At 44.5% G+C, this 17731-nt stretch overlaps 1 protein-coding gene across 2 annotated transcripts in view; it reads left to right on the plus strand.

Annotated features, from left to right (window-relative positions):
* Positions 1-17731, plus strand: part of CFAP251 (cilia and flagella associated protein 251) — a 116216-nt gene that overhangs the window by 57393 nt on the left and 41092 nt on the right. For both annotated transcript variants that reach the window (XM_082251471.1, XM_082251470.1), the window contains exon 14: positions 1432-1583. In XM_082251471.1, the coding sequence (XP_082107597.1) occupies positions 1432-1583 (152 nt within the window). The remainder of the gene's footprint in view (positions 1-1431; positions 1584-17731) is intronic.

A 17731-nucleotide genomic window follows, 5' to 3' on the forward strand; every position in this document is an offset into this window, starting at 1 on the left:
CGAGCCCGCCCATTGTGTGACAATAGCGAATGAAAATTCGCTATTGTCACACTGATCCTCCTCATGGCCAATCAGGGAGCGGGTCCTCCCGCTTCCTGATTGGCCAAAAGGCAAACTCCACGCCATTGGCCGAGGAGGAGGCGCCGCGGGAGGACTGAAGAGACGTGAAGAGAAGTGAGGTAAGTGCTGTGCACGGACGGGTCTCGCGGGGGGAACGCTGGCGCTCTGCATTGAAAAGGGGCACTCTGGCATGGCATCTCTACATTGAAAGGGGGCAATGCTGTGGCACTCTGCATTAAAGGGGGCATTGCTGTGGCGCTCTGCATTGAAAGGGGGCATTGCTGTGGCGCTCTGCAATAAAGGGGCAATGCTGTGGCATCTCTACATTGAAAGGGGGCATTGCTGTGGCGCTCTGCATTAAAGGGGGCATTGCTGTGGCGCTCTGCATTAAAGGGGGCAGTGCTGTGGCACTCTGCATTAAAGGGGGCATTGCTGTGGCGCTCTGCATTAAAGGGGGCATTGCTGTGGCGCTCTGCATTGAAAAGGGGCATTGCTGTGGCGCTCTGCATTAAAGGGGGCATTGCTGTAGCGCTCTGCATTAAAGGGGGCATTGCTGTGGCGCTCTGCATTAAAGGGGGCAGTGCTGTGGTGCTCTGCATTGAAAAGGGACATTGCTGTGGCGCTCTGCATTAAAGGGGGATTGCTGTGGCGCTCTGCGTTAAAGGGGGCATTGCTGTGGCGCTCTGCATTAAAGGGGGCAGTGCTGTGGCGCTCTGCATTGAAAAGGGGCAATGCATTTATTGGGGGCAACAATGCTGTGGCACTCTGCATTTATTGGGGGCATTGCTGTGGCACTCTGCATTTATTGGGGGCAATGCTGTGGCACTCTGCATTTATTGGGGGCATTGCTGTGGCACTCTGCATTTATTGGGGGTATTGCTGTGGCACTCTGCTTTTATTGGGGGCATTGCTGTGGCACTCTGCTTTTATTGGGGGCATTGCTGTGGCACTCTGCATTTATTGGGGGCATTGCTGTGGCACTCTGCATTTATTGGGGGCAACAATGCTGTGGCACTCTGCATTTATTGGGGGCAACAATGCTGTGGCACTCTGCATTTATTGGGGGCAATGCTGTGGCACTCTGCATTTATTGTTATGTTGTCATGTTAGTTTTTTTTTTTTTTGGGGGGGGGGCGCCGGGAGGGAGTCTTGCCCGGGGAGCAATTTAATGTAGATCCGCCACTGCTTGTCTGCTTGAGTATTATCTGTGTACATGGGTAGGAAGACAATTGGTTGGCATTCAGATTATGTATGCTGATCAAGGGTACTGGTGTGTTACAGGTTACTATGTGAAGTACATCTTGTCATATGTTACCCCAGGCAGCATGTACAGGGTCTTTTGTCTTGATATTTATTTTCTTGGAATTACAGGGTTCTTTTTAGCAGCCGGCTTTACAGATGGAAGTGTACATATACTTGATGCTGTGACTCTGGAAGATGAAACTAAAGAACCATTCAAGTATGCAAGAGGATCAATAATTCATATCTGTTTCTCTCATAATTCACGCTATCTTGCTACAGCAGTAAGTATCAATAAAGCTACAATTTTATCTTCACATGTACAAAATATGGTAATGGGGAACCTGTAACTAAGGGACTCCTGAAGCAAGCAAAAACCCATTCACTTCAGTTAATAGAAAAAAAAAATGCTAGTTGGAGCAGAAAGAGAAAAGCCCAGTCACGTCACATGGCAAAGGCTCTCCTCCAATACCAAAGTACTCTCTAAAGCAGGGCTCTCCAAACTACGGCCCTCTAGTTGTTCAGGAACTACAATTCCCATCATGCCTAGTCATGTCTGTGAATGTCAGAGTTTTACAATGCCTCATGGGACGTGTAGTTCCGCAACAGCTGCTGGAGGGTCGTAGTTTGGGGATCCCTGCTCTACAGTATTATGGTTTTATGGTGAACCTTCTATTGGAAACCACAGGTTCCATACTTTAGCCTGCATTTTATGGATGAGTCCCAAAATGCCGGCTAAATATAGAGCGAACACTGCGGTGTCCAGTAAAGAGCAGATGGCAATATATGCCCCCTGTTATGAAATGGCCCCTAAATGTCAGTAATTTGTTTTTAAAGTTCAAATAGGGTTGCGCTTAAAACTTTGAGATGGAAACCAAAAAAAAAGTCCCAAGAGTGATAAACCGAAGTCCATTCAATCACAAATGCACTGTCCATCACCGAATGGTGTGTGATCCCAAGTAAAAAAAGCATCCACATCATAGGTTGGCTGCTTACCAACTAATATTGACCTCCTGTTATGTTATGGAAGGTCTCGCTCACTTGTGGCTTTAAACCCTGCCTGGACCTCTGATCAATCAAGGAGACTAAAGCCTCGTACACACACAACGATTATCGACCGACCGATCGGCCGTCTTTTGTCCAGTGTTGTTGTGTTGGTTGAAATGTTCTCTAGACTGCACACGAATTTTATCGGCCAACAAAAACCAACTTCAGAAGTGATGTCATGTTCTGGTTTACTTTCCGTGTGTTTTTTCTTCTCTGAGCATGCCCAGTCTTGCTCATCTGATTTTCGTCTGACGAAATCTGTACTGACTGACGAAAATTCACGGCCAACTATCGATGCGTGTGTACGAGGCATTAGGTTAAAAGTAACTGTACTCTCCACTTCTGAGGAAACTCGGTCTCCTGTAACCCCAAAAAAGATAACGCTTTTATAGCATAAAATCTTTTAAATGTTTTATTAAATAATAAAAGTTGCACTTACAGAGTACACTATAAAACACACATAGAAACTATGGTAATGGGAACCTGAACAGAAGGAATATGGTCTGCCACCTTTCATGTCCAGTTGCCTCCATCCCTAAATACATGAAAAAACAAGGAAAAGAAATTGGGACTTTGAATGAGGTCAACTAGACAAATAAGTTTATTTAATTTTTTAGAACCTGAACCTGTCACTAGGGACTCCTGAAGCAAGCAAAGACCCATTCACTTCAATGAATAGGGAAAAAAATGCTAGGTGGAACAGGAAAAGTAAAGAGCAGATGGCAATATATGCCCTCTGTTATGAACGGGCCCCTAAATGTCAGTCATTTGTTTTTGCTTTTTTTTCATATCTTTCTGCCCTCACTTTAGAATGCCCATTTATTTTTCAAGTTTGCAGCAGAAAATATTCACACTATTTTCAACTTGTAGTGATACAAGCAGTTTTTGCTGTTATAAATATAAATATATGATTGTGTCTTCCAGCCATATGTTTTACGGTATCAGAAAATAGGCTGGCCATACACTGATCAAATTTCTAGGGTTTCCTGCTGAATAAGCTGAAATGGGTGACCTGACAGCACCATCCGGTTCAACAGACTTTACTCTGAAAATCAAAGGAGTGGGGTGGAAATTTTCTGGACAAACTTTGGCTGCAGCAAATCACCTGCAGTCAGTGTTTGGGTATTCCAACAGCCTGCAGTCATTCCTGCTGTCAGAATACAACAGGCAGTAGAGGGGATTCCTCCATCTACACTGTTTAGTGTGGATGGATGAATCTGTTTGGTTTAAATTGTTCAGCCCGCAGGCTGGGGTTTGGCTTATGAATTGAAGTTGTTTCCACAGTGCCATCATTCACACTCACAGTTTTGTAGCACATTTGAAAGAGTAGAGTAAAATGAAGAAGACCTAAACAGGGATTTGAGATAAATAAGGTGATGGTTAAAGTCACAGAAATAGATATGCAGTATAACAGACTAGCAACCTCTATGTTCTTGTCTTACTCTCTTCTACAGCAGTTGTGCAGGGAGTTTTACAGTGTAGCATCATTCAAAAACAAAAATATACACACTGTAATACATTTCAATTTACCAGTCCTTAGATGTGGTTGCTGCATTTGTTTTCTTTTCTCAAAACCTTTTTCCTTCAGGCCTCTTTCACACTGGCTGACCGATAGGATTTGCCTGTCAGTTTTTTACGCAGACCAGTTTGGACCATCCATCGCTCTTTATGGTTGGCGGATGCCTGCTGACACCTGCCAACATCCTATCCTATCCTGTCCACTAGATGGATGGGGATCCGTTCCCCATCCATCTGGTGGAAGCGGACAGGTGGTCCATTTCCGTCCGACAGCACATAGAGGATAGCGGGCTGTGTGAAAGGGGCCTTACTTTCACTTGGTGATTCTACCAGTAACACACTTCCAGTCCTAAATAACAACACTCATCGACTATTTAGTATTAAACAAAATAGGACTATGGCCTCCTGACCCTCTGCTGTTCTTAATAACATAGAGGAGAGCAGGAGCCTTTGGCTCTTGCTGCTGTCAGTCAAATCCTGTAAGGAGGAAGCAGGGGGCATGCCTGAGCTGTGCTGTGTGTGCCTATGGACATACACAGCTCGGCTCGGGAGCACGTAGCATTGCTTTGTTGGCACTCGTAAGAAGAAGGAGGGGAGAATGCCGGTGGGGGGGGGGGGGGGACTGACAAAGAAGAGGAATAATCTTTTTTATTTATTTAATTTGAAAAAAAATGCCTTTAGAATCACTTTAATTGGGCTTTTATGGAGGAGATCTATTGAAGTGTGTTGTTCCCTTTTTTATATAAATAGTTTTGCATAATTAGGAGAAGGAATAAAGGAATAGTGTGGTCATGTGACTATTTACTGTACTATATTACAATAACAGCAATAATAGAAATAGTGGAAATGATTATTAATGAGGAGCTGTTGTCCTTTTTAGATGTCCATTTGGAAGAGGTCATCCTAATCTATATAATCTTGTCAATGTTTGTTAGTGTAATAGAAACCTGCCAGTAAAGAATCAATCAGTGTTCGCATAGATAGAGCAAAAGTAGTGCTTCAATTACATTCATCTGTGGACTACTTACTGCACATAACAATGTATCCAGCATCCATCACATCAAAGTCTGTCCACAGTAGCTGAGACTGCTATAAGCATATATGCTACTGTTGCCAATTTCATCAAAGTTTGTATCCACTCACATATGCTGTTGTTCTCATTCATACATATGCCCAGTACACGGCTCCAGCTGGTGAGGTTTCAGCTTTGCTGCTCACCCTTGGTTTACAACTGCTCTGCTTCAGGGAAACAGATAATAAATTCCAGCCATGAAATGGTAGTTATATGGTAGGCTATCATAGGAGGAGTATAGTCTTCACCTGTCAGGTCCCGGCCGGTGGCACAGTGACAGGGATGCGTCATCACTGGAAAAGCCACAGGCAGTGTAAAAGCCCCTCTGCTAGGTGATGTTATGTTGTGCCTATGTGTTACTTCACCCAGAATTTTCAGTGTTACTGTTGACGCATTTTAATAGAAGCCTTATCACACATTCCTCCCTCTAACTGTCCTTTCGCTAAAAGGGATTGGGTTCAAACCTTGTTCTTTGAAAGAGATTTATAGATTATTTTATCTTCATCTAGAGAGGGTCTAAGGAAGAACTAGATGCTGTATAATTATTTAAAGCGTTTAAGTTAAAAAAAAAACCCAAAAAACGAATATTATATATATATATATATATATATATATATATATATATATATATATATATATATATATGTATAGATCCCGTTCCCTTAAAGTGGTTGTAAACCCACTTTAGAGACTTTTACCTATAGGTGCTATAAATATCTCCTAAACATGCACCGTTTAGGAGATATTTACAGTGCATGCAGCCGATGACGTCATTGGCGCATGCGCTCTGAAGGAACGGCCACCCTGTGCCGTGAACGGCGGCTCCCATTCGCATGTGCGGGAGTGATGTAATCGTGCCTCCGGCCAATCAGATGGCCTGAGGACACGAACCAGAAAGCAGGAGAAGTCCTGTAGCTGAGCGGTCGGCACTGCGGGGGCTTTGTTTTAAGGTAAGTATTTCATAATGATGCATACTAGCTCAGGTTTAAGGTATTTCATAGCGATGCATCCTAGCTCATTATGCCTTTGTCTTTACAGGTTTTTTTTTCTCATTTTCCTTCAGAGGGTTTACTTCCTCTTTAAAGCATGTTATACAGCACAGTGCTTGTGCTGTGTATATTGGCCCTTTCTATTACCTATAAAACCTGTATAAAAAAAGTATATGTATAAAAAACAAGCTGCGCTAAAAATTGAAACAGTCCATGTGAATGTCCATAAATATAAAGTGATGACACTTGTGCAGGTACCGCTTACCAGATTCCAAACATTAAAGAGCCAAATAGGTGAAGGCAGATATCTTCAAATGTGAGACGCGGTAAACTTCAAAGGACTCCAATATGAATCTCCTCAGTGAAACATTAATGAAAAGAAGAAAACGACACCATAGTGTAAACCAATAATGGAATGAGGAATAGATGCACCAAATGAGTTATGACCTGTGCAGGTACCGCTTACCAGAAGTAGCAGATTCTATAGCCAAAATACTGAAAGATGACTCCACCGGGCCTCAAGGGATAAACAGCAAGCCTGCACTGTTGTGATGCAAATCTCCAGAAATGGGTATTATATAAAAAAGAAAAAAAGGGCAAACGCCATAGCGTAAAACCAAAAACAACAGGTAATAACACCCGAAATGTGTGAAGCTGGAAATTCCAGTGCTGAATGTGGTAATTAAATAGTGAAAAGGTGACAACCACCACCAAACTGAGTAGGTACCCCTTACCAGATATAGCAAGAGGAAGAATCAGATAGTCTCCCCAGTGTGATTGACCGCTTACCAGATGGACTTATAAATAAGCATGAAATAATAGGAGGTCCCGATCATGCAACCAAGAGGGCACCAGTAAGGATGGGTACTCTTACCGACTCCAGGTGATGTATGAGCGGGGGTTCAGAGTGACGTTGGGTTAAACTCCAAATTGGACTCCACCAACCAGGCTCAGGAAGTGGTGAAGGTTACCCGAGGAATAAGGAGGGGAGAGCCATAGCATAAAATCCAACGATAATTTATTCAAAACATAAAAATTGCACTTACAAACATCAGATGATAGATACGTGGATAGAAGGGAGGTAACAGCCGCCGGCCGGACGGCTCCGCTCGCCCGTCCTTCGTAGACAGATACGTAGGTGTGACATCAGCACGCCGTGACCTGACTAGTTTCATCAAAGATGATATTCTCAAAGGTGCGGGCGGCGTGCTGACGCTACCTATAAATAGCAAGAAATTCAATTGAACCGATGACCGGAAGTTCCCTTTCCGCCATCTTGGTTGTGGTAACACGGAACCGGAAGTGTACGTCATAGTCCGGGACAGGATATGAGGTACGGTATGTCAGATGTAAACAAAATGTTCCCAATGATACAATTCCATGTCTGAGGGGTCAAGTGATACACCAACCGGAACCGGAAGTCCGCCACGAAGTCCGGAACAAAAAGTTGAATGCACCATAGCAACCCCAAATAGCGGAATTGCCAATGGTACTAGCCCATAGGCAAAAGGGACAAATTTGCCATCGGCCAGCAAAATATAAAAACAGCTAGATATAGCAACAAAAAAAATTTTTTTTAGTAACAAAGATGCTAATTGAAAGCAAATAAAATCTAATATGGGATATTCCGGTCATGGATTCCAGTCTTGAATACAGTCCACATTAAAAGACTAAAATTATTAAATTAAATTAAATTAAATAATGTATTCAAAAATAATTATTAAAATTAAACCTATATTAAATGGCTCACATTACGGCATATTAAAACAAATTCATATACAGGAAATTAATAGTATAGAGAACTCATCTGTAATAAACACATTAACCCTTAGATGGAAAACAATAAATTTCGCCATCCAAGATGTTACATACAAAGGTGGTACATGGTAAGCATCAATGAAAAATTTTTTCAACTCAAGAGTTATCAATGAATGCGTTGACCTCTGTATCGACATTCAAACCAAAGGGTGTGTATGTTTTAACCCTGTAGATCCAGGCCATCTCGAGGCGGGAGATACCTCTCATCAGAGGCTCACCCCGCCAATGAGGGGTGAACTTGTCTATTCCTAGAAATAGTGTGTTTTTAGGATCACTGTTATGGGCCTGAGCATAGTGCTTCGAAACCGAATGTTTCGGAAATGATTTACGGATATTAGCCACATGTTCATTGAGCCTGACATTAATAGGACACTTGGTTCTACCTATGTATTGATAGCCACATGGGCATTGGAGCAAATAAACGACTCCTTTGGTGGTACATGAAATGAAAGGCTCAATGTCATGTGACTTCCCAGTACTTTGTGAGGTAAAAGATTTAGTATTCCGTTTCTTTGATGAATTTAGAGAACATATCTGGCACCTATTACATTTATAGTAACCCGTGAGCTGGTCCAGGAAAGTGCTCCTGGGTTTAGGGGGTTCCAGCACATTGGGGGCCAAACTGTGTCTTAAAGATAATGCACCCTTGAAAACAACCCTAGGTTTTTCAGGTAAAGTTGTACTCAGGACAGGGTCATTATTTAAAATATGCCAGTGACGGCGTGTTAGATTTTTAATGACCATGTGCTGGCTGGAAAAAGTAGTAATAAAGGGTGCAGCAGGCACATTGGAAACAGTATTGGTGTTATCTGCCTCCCGTGGTTTCAAGAGTGAAGCTCGATCTTTTTGCTGCACCTCCAAGAGTGTTTTCTGGAGAAATTCATAATCGTATCCCTTCTCAAGAAATCTCTTGGTTAGGACCTCCGACTGAGAAAGAAAATCTTGGTGATTAGAACAATTTCTCCTGATGCGGAGGTACTGACCCTTTGGTACAGCCCTTAGCCAAGGGTCATGGTGGCAGCTATCGACGGGGATGTACGAGTTTCTATCCGTCGATTTAAAATAGGTAGAAGTTATGAAACAATTATCCCTCACAGTTATGGTTATGTCAAGAAAGTTAATAGTAGATTGACTACATTCATAATTAAGTTGAATACCTCTTGAGTTAGAATTCAACATTTCCATAAAGGCTATTAGGTCACGGTGATGACCATCCCAGAGGAGGAGGACATCATCTATGTACCTGGCCCATAACCTCAACTGAGGCCTGTGGTGGGCATATATGACGTCCTCCTCCCACTGTGCCATGAAAAGGTTAGCAAGGGAGGGGGCATATTTTGCCCCCATAGCCACCTATAAAACCTGGCTGATCCTGCCTGGCTATAGCCTCCCCTCTGTAAACTGACCACGGTATATCATGGTTGCTGAGCCCTGATCATTTTACATGTCTCTGTCATCCACACCTCTCCTGTCCTCCTCTCGCCCCTCCCTCCCTGCCTGTCTGCTCCTGTGTCAGTGCCTGCCCCCCCCCTCCTGCTGCTGAAGTTTCATTTAATGTTTTATACCATCCTTTCTGTTTAATATCCCTGTGTGCTCCTGTGTCTGTGTTTTATAAAAATAAGCCGTTCTTTACCAGTTTTTAGAGTGCCGATCACTGCTCACGTGACCCGCCGGCTCTCTCCCCCTCTCCTTTTCCATCAGCGAGGAATCCTTGGCTTCGCCCGCTGCAGCTAACACATGGGGAGAAGAGAGGGCCAGCAGGTCACGTGAGCGGCGATCGGCACTCTGAAAACTGGTAAAGAATGGCTTCTTTTTATAAAACACAGACGCAGGGGCACACAGGGTATTAAACAGACAGGATGGGATAAAGTGGCTTACCAACTACTTTAAGAAGGATTACAGCCTGCATTTTATGTCATATGCCAGGAGAGACTTCCTGAACCTTGATATTTTCATTGAAGATTATCAAATTTTGACCAGGACCTTTACAAAACAAGTGGACTGCAGTAGTAAGATTCTCACTATCAGTTGTCATCTCCTGTCATTTTTTAAGAGCATACCAAAGGGACAATTTATTTAGGTAGGGCAGAACTGTAGCAGATTGGAAGATTACAAAAAAAGAAGCAGATGAATTAATGCTCCAGGGTATGGGGAAAAAGGTTTTGAAATAGAGACACTATTGAAGCAGAATGGGTGGAATGCTTACCTAGGGAGAGTCTGCTTCTATAAGAGAAGAATGTCACAATGATGATCCATCAGATGAATTTTGACTTTGACTTGGCCATTGCACTTCGTTTCAATGCACAAACCTACTGTAAGAAAAATAATTTCTTGACATTGGAGGATAACAATCTGATAAGGAAAGGACTGAGAAAGCCAAAAACATCCATTCCACATACATTCTTTCAGGGCTAGAATGGGTAAAACGTGACTGGCAAGGAGGTAATTTCATATAAAAAATGTCACAGACTGAATCAAAGTGCATATTTGAGTTTGACACTTTTGCCCCACCAGGGCTTTTGGTTGAGATTTATGGGTGTAATATGTTATTTTGTATTCATTAGTTTCAGAGTTTTAAGAAGATAAAGTGTTTTTTTTATTTTAAGACATATATTTTAAGGATATAACTGCTCTTGAAACACAGCTTTTAACAGGGTAAGTAAGAGATTGATTAGTAATGAAGCTATAAGGATATGGAATAAACCAGCACAACAGGGGTTAATAGAGGGAGGAATACATGAAAAGCAATGCCCTGAGCATTCCTTGACAAAGAGAGAGGCTTCTATCGAAACGCATCAGGGGTAACACAGCGTGACATCACCAAGCAGAGCTTTTAAATTGGCTGCGGCTTTTCCAACAGTACTGCACCCCTGTCACTGTGCCACCGCCTGGGGCCCTGACTGGTGAAGACATCACACTCTCCCTCTGATCACCTACATTCTAAATCACTACTTTATGGCTGGAATTTGTTATCCCATCCACTGAAGAAGAGGAGTTGTAACCTGTGGGTGAGCAGAAAAGCAGAAAACTCACCAATATGCATAAATGAGAACAGCATATGTGGAGACATACTTTCATGGAATTGGCAACAATAGTATCATATGCTTAGGGCAGTGACAGCTACTGTGGATACACTTTGATGTGATGGATATTGGATACATTGTTATATAAGTAGTCCACAGGTGGATATAACTGAGAGACTAACTTTTTTTGCTTTAACCACTTCTGGACCGGAAGTCCCCCCCCCCCAATGACCAGGCCATTTTTTTGCGATTCGGCACTGAGTTATTTCAACGGACAATTGCACGTTCGTGTGAAGCTGTACCCAAATAAAAAATTGATGTCCTTTTTTTTCCCCACAAACAGAGCTTTCCTTCAGTGGTATTTGATCACCTGTGTGATTTTTCTATTTTTTGTGCTATAAACAAAAAAAGAGTGACAATTCTAAAAAAAAAAAACAATATTTTTCACTTTCAGCTATATAACATTCCCCCCCCCCCCAAAAAAAAATTAAAAATCAAATGTTTTCATCCTTTTAGGCCAATTTGTATTCTGCTACATATTTTTGGTAACAAAAATCCCAATAAGTGTATTTTGATTGGTTTGCGCAAAAGTTATCGCATCTACAAACTAGGGGAAAGATTTTTGTCATTTTTTTTTTATTTATCTATTTTTTACTAGTAATGGCAGCGATTAGCGATTTTTAGCAGGGCTGCGACATTGCGGCGGACAGATCGGACCCCTAACTGACATTTTTGACACTTTTTAGGGGACCAGTGACATTGCTACAGTAATCAGTGCTAAAAATATGCACTGTTACTGTAATAATGACCCTGGCAGGGAAGGGGGTTAACCCAGGGGCGATCAAAGGGTTAAGTGTGAGCTTAGGGGGTGTTTTCTAACTGTGAGGGGGATGGGCTTGTGAAATCAATACAGAGACCTGTGTTCCTAAATAGGAGAAACACAGGAGCTCTGTATTGATTCCTGAGTGAACAACGGTCTGCTGTGTTTACAACAGCAGATCGCCGTTCTCTCTTCACGGGGAGCCATCGCGGCTGCCGGCCCCGTGGTTCAGCTTCCCTGCTGGTGAGTGGGCACGCACGCCCCCAGGATCGCTCCTGCGGACCTCTGTACAGGTACGGTGATTTGTGGGAACCTGCCGACCTGCCGCTGTATAACTTATACGGTGGCTGGTTGGCAAGTGGTTAAGCAAGCATTGACTGATCAAAAATCAAGAGAAACAAGATGGGCTTTAAGGTGCCAACAAAACACAATCAGTATAAAATCTGTAAATTTTATTATTTTTTACTTTTTTGATACAATTGGTGTCTAATTATATGAGAGGTTGTTGAGAGAGGTAATTTTTTATACACATGGCGTTAAGGGTTCATGCACAATGCAGCTCAAAAAAAAAAAGCTGCTTTTACAGCCATTTGAGCTTTTAATTGAGCTTGAAGAAGCTTGTACTTTTTTTTTGGCTCTTTTGCAGTTTTTTTTGAGCTTTTTTTAAGCATAAGTTTTTTTTTTTTTTAAACCCTCCCCTCATTTTTCTCATTTTTTTTTTTGTGTGTTTTTGACCTTCTTTGAGCTTTTTCATGCTCATTCGTGCTTTTTCACGTGTTTTTGGGCACATAGGTGCCTTTTCTGCTCGAAAGCTCCTCTCAAAAACGCAATTTTGGTGGTCGAGGGGGTATTTCTGCCTGTAAGAGCATATGCGTGCAGTGGCGTACCTAGAGCATTTGGCACCCGGGGCGGATCCTATATCTGGCACCCCCCCCCCCCCCCGACTTTAAAATGTAAAAACACCCACAAAAAAAGTAATGTTTTCAAGAATATTTTTTGCACAAATTTCACAGCCCCCCATCACAGTGCCCCTTGCGGTCTGCCCTCCATCTCTCTAATCACAGTTCCCCCTTTTGCACTCTCTGCCTCCCCTGCACAGTCCTACCTTCAGCATAGATAGATAGCTAATATTAGCAATGTGTTTAAGTTTGAGTAAGAGATTGTAGACTTGCTAAAGGAGATATTCAGAGACTACAGACATGATACAGGAGATGGTCAGAGATTGAAGACATGATACAGGAGATGGTCAGAGACTGCAGACATGATACAGTAGATGGTCAGAGACTGCAGACAGGATACAGTAGATAGTCAGAGACTGCAGTCATGATACAGTAGATGGTCAGAGACTGCAGACATGATACAGGAGATGGTCAGAGACTGCAGTCATGATACAGTAGATGGTCAGAGACTGCAGACATGATACAGTAGATGGTCAGAGACTGCAGTCATGATACAGTAGATGGTCAGAGACTGCAGACATGATACAGTAGATGGTCAGAGACTACAGACATGATACAGGAGATGCTCAGAGACTGCAGACATGATACAGTAGATGGTCAGAGACTGAGGATATGATACAGTAGATGGTCAGAGACTGCAGACGTGATACAGGAGATGGTCAGAGACTGCAGACGTGATACAGAAGATGGCCAGAGACTGCAGACATGATACAGGAGATGCTCAGAGACTGCAGACATGATACAGGAGATGCTCAGAGACTGCAGACATGATACAGTAGATGGTCAGAGACTACAGACAGGATATAGGAGATGGTCAGAGACTGCAGACATGATACAGGAGATGGTCAGAGACTGAGGACATGATACAACAGATGGTCAGAGACTGCAGACATGATACAGTAGATGGTCAGACACTGCAGACATGATACAGGAGATGGTCAGAGACTGAGGACATGATATAGGAGATGGTCAGAGACTGAGAAAATGATACAGTAGATGGTCAGACACTGCAGACATGATACAGTAGATGGTCAGAGTCTACAGACATGATACAGGAGATGCTCAGAGACTGAGGACATGATAGAAGATAGAAGAGCACTAGGGGGGCCGGAGAGCACAGACGAAGCAGAGAGCATTGGAGGTGCTGAAGGGCACGGTGGGGGGGGGGGACTGGAGAGAATTAAGAGGGGGTTTGGAAAGCATTGTAGGGGGATTGGAAGATGCAGGGGGTGGATTGCACTGGGGGGGGACAGGGAGCACTTGGGGGGCGAGCAGGGAAAACCAGAGGGGTGGAGAGCACTGGGGGGGACAGGGAGCACTTAGGGGGTGGGCAAGGAAAATCGGGGGGTGGAGAGCACTGGGGGGGACAGGGAGTACATGGGGAGCAAGCAGGGAAAATCAGGGGGGTGGAGAGAACTGGGGGGGACAGGGAGCACTTGGGGGGTGGGCAGGGAAAATCAGGGGGGTGGAGAGCACTGGGGGGGACAGGGAGAACTTGGGTGGTGTGCAGGGAAAATCAGGGGGTTGGAGAGCACTGGGGGGGACAGGGAGCACTTGGGGGGGGCGGGCAGGGAAAACCAGGGGGTTGGAGAGCACTGGGGGGGACAGGGAGCACTTGGGGGGCGGGCAGGGAAAACCAGGGGGGTGGAGAGCACTGGGGGGGGCAGGGAGCACTTGGGGGGCGGGCAGGGAAAACCAGGGGGGTGGATAGCACTGGGGGGGGGGGCAGGGAGCACTTGGGGGGCGGGCAGGGAAAACCAGGGGGTGGAGATCACAGGGGGGGACAGGGAGCACTGGGTGAGGGACAGGGAGCACTTGGGGGCGGGCAGGGAAAACCAGGGGGGTGGAGAGCACTGGGGGGGGGGGACAGGGAGCACTTGGGGGGAGGGAGAAAGCACTGTGGGGAGCTGAAGAGCATGGGGGGGTAAAGAGCAGGGGGGGTCTAGTGCACTGGGGGTGGGGCTAAAAGCACTGAGGGAGGGATTAGGAGCACTGGAGGAGGTTAAGAACTTTGGGGGGCCAGCAAAAGAAGTTGTATAGGAGGGGGATGGGGCAGCTGCATATAGATGAATTGATCTTTCCCTATTCTTCCTGCAGGAGGGAGAGGAGGAGAATCGGTTATTCAGCAGGAAGCTGCAGGAAGAATAGAGAAAGATGAATTCCTCTATATGCAGCAGCCCCATCCCCCTATCCAGCACACACTTTTGCAATGGGCACTCACCTTCTTCCCGCCGAGGCTCCACCCCTTCTTCCCGCCGAGGCTCCGCCCCCTTATTCCCGCCGCGGCTCCGCCCCCTTATTCCCGCCGCGGCTCCGCACGGACTGAAGGAGCTGCCACTGCAGCTGCCTTCACACTGCGGGATCTGTCTGAACACACCCGCTGACACCCCCCCAGTGAGTGGCACCCGGGGCGGGCCGCCCCCCCATTGGTACGCCACTGTATGCGTGTAAACTCCTGAAAAAGCCAAAGTGTGCATGGACACATTGGCTAACATGCAGGAAAAATGAGAACTCAAAAAAGCTCAAAAGCCTGTAGGAGCTGCTTCTTTTAGCTGCGGTGTCATACTTGCCAACTGTCCTGTTTTTGCAGCGACAGTCCCGGCAAATAGAAGCCTGTCCCGTGTAATTTATACTGTCCCTTGCAATTTATTTATATTTACATATTACATTTTTTGTAGGGTCACACCTGAGCACATTTGACACTCTAGAATTGCAGGGAATTGTGAGGAGAATTCTAAACTTTAGGCAGAAGTAGTGCAGCTAAATGGGAGAATTATTCCAACTCTGCTACTTTGGCTCTGTTACTTAAAGCAGAGTTCCGGGCACAAAATCGATCTTTTTTTTTTTGTGTCCGTCCGCTAGTTCTCCTTCACCTGAAAAGGAATTGGATAGTTAGGTTTTTTTTTTTACTCACCTTGTAATTGAAGATCGAAAATACTCACCTCAGTGTACTTCCTCCCTCAGCGCCGCGGCTCCGCTGTCACTTCCTGTCTTGCGATGATTCCTGGGAGCTGAATGTCATCGCTCCCAGGAATCAATGCGACGGCACCGGCCCCGCTCGTCACTTCCGGGGGGATGCCCAGAAGCTGTGGAGGAATGCAGCGCCGCACCGGAAGTGACGAGAGGGGCCGGTGCAGGCGCATTCTGGGAGAAGAGGACGCGGAAGAAGACGCAGAAGAGGACCGCGCCGGCTTCAGCTGCCCACAAGAGAGATGGCAACGCTGTGGAAGAATTTTTATAAGTGAGTATTTCATCTTGCAGGTAAGTGCGAACCGGGACAGATCAGAGGCTAGCCAATGTGGAATGTACTAGCCCTGACTGTCCCGGGGTATGTTCACTGAAAAATGTTTTCTGTGCCCGGAACTCCGCTTTAAGTTTGAAATTCCCTTTTCAATTTCCTGTAATTCTCTCTTTATTGAGTAGACCCTATAATCTGATAATAAGTAGGCAGAGATTAATTATGTGGAGTGGGTGGAGCTTCAGGGAAGTGGGTGTGGTAAGTAATTAATAGCTGTGCTGCAAAGTGTCCCTGGAAATTTTTTTCAAATGTTGGCAACAACTATGCGGTGTGCATGAACCCTAAAAAGTCCATCTTGTTTCTCTTGATGTTTAATTAGGTTATTAGGATGGTGGTGCCTTTGGCAATCCCCTGATCCCTTTGGAAGCACTGACTGATACTATATTGGCATGTTTATATCTTACTTTTTTGAATACTTTAAAGTGCACTGCAGGACTCATCTTTTCATTTTCTGTTAACCACTTAAGCCCCGGAGGATTTGGCTGCTAAACGACCAGAGGGTATTTTGCGATTCGGCACTGCGTGACTTTAACGGACAATTGCGCGGTCGTGCGACGCTGTACCTAAACGAATTTGGCGTCCTTTTTTTCCCACAAATAGAGCTTTCTTTTGGCGGTATTTGATCACCTGTGCGATTTTTTGATCACGCGCTATAAACAAAAAAAGAGCGTAAATTTTGCAAAAATAGCAATATTTTTCCCTTTTTTTTATATGAAATTCCCCCCAAAAAAAATGTAAAAATCAAAATTTTTTAATATTTTCGGCCAATTTGTTTTATGCTACCTATGTTTGGTAAAAAAAATCGCAAAAAGCGTATTTTGATTGGTTTGCGCAAAAGTTATTGCGTTTACTAACAAAGGGAAAGATTTTTGTCATTTTTGTTGTTTTTTTTTTTAACGCGTAATGGCGGCGATCTGCGATTTTTTTTGCGATACTGCGACATTGCGGCGGAAAGATCGGACCCTTGACTGACATTTTTGACACTTTTGGGGTTACCAGTGACATTTCTACAGTAATCAGTGCTATATATATGCACTGTTACTGTAAAAATACACTGGTAGTGAAGGGGTTAACTTTATTTGAGAGGGAGGGGCTGTGTGTGTCCCTAGGGGCGTGATTCTAACTGTGATTGGCTGTGGCTTCAACTGTATGCAGAGTGATCAATGGATCTACATAGTAGATCCATGTGATCAGCTCTCATACAGAGAGGAGAATGACAGGCAGCTTGTTTACACAAGCTGCCTGACTTTCTCCCTCTCCCCCGCCGATCGCAGAGTGGCTGGCGGCGATCGGGTCCGCCGGTCACACGCGCGGGGGGGTCCGTGACCACGCGGGAGCGGGAGCGCGCCTCCGGCGGCGCGCGCTCGCTCCCTAAACCCTCACAGGCGAGCGACGTAGACCTACGTCACTTTGCCTGTGAGGGGCTGACCGCCGCCGTAGATAGTCGTGCGGCGGTCGGCAAGTGGTTAAAAACCTATTTATCTATGTTCGTAATTATGCAAAAGCATGGATAAGGCATATTTGCTCATTGTTACATAGACAGGCATTGCTCTCTGCTTAGTTGTGATGCACAGTGTTTGTGCCTTGCTAATTTTCTACTAGATGTAGTCTGATTGAATCAATAGACTCTCTGCAGTCTTCAGTGGCATTAAAAACCACAAGGATTCGGTAGCCAGAAATGATGTGATCCTTTGTCTTTTCATAACATGAAGGAGAGCAGGAGCGCAAGTTAACTTTATTTCTCACAGTAATCATTTATTTTGGTTATGTGGATGCCCCATTTATTAAATGATTTCTATGGTCATAGCATACACTTTTATTTTATAACATCAGCATTGTAATAACAATACAAGCAATAGGTATAAATATATATGTTGCTTGTATTGTT

Source organism: Pelophylax lessonae (assembly GCF_965119305.1).
Source record: "Pelophylax lessonae genome assembly, chromosome: 1".
Lineage (NCBI taxonomy): Eukaryota > Metazoa > Chordata > Amphibia > Anura > Ranidae > Pelophylax > Pelophylax lessonae.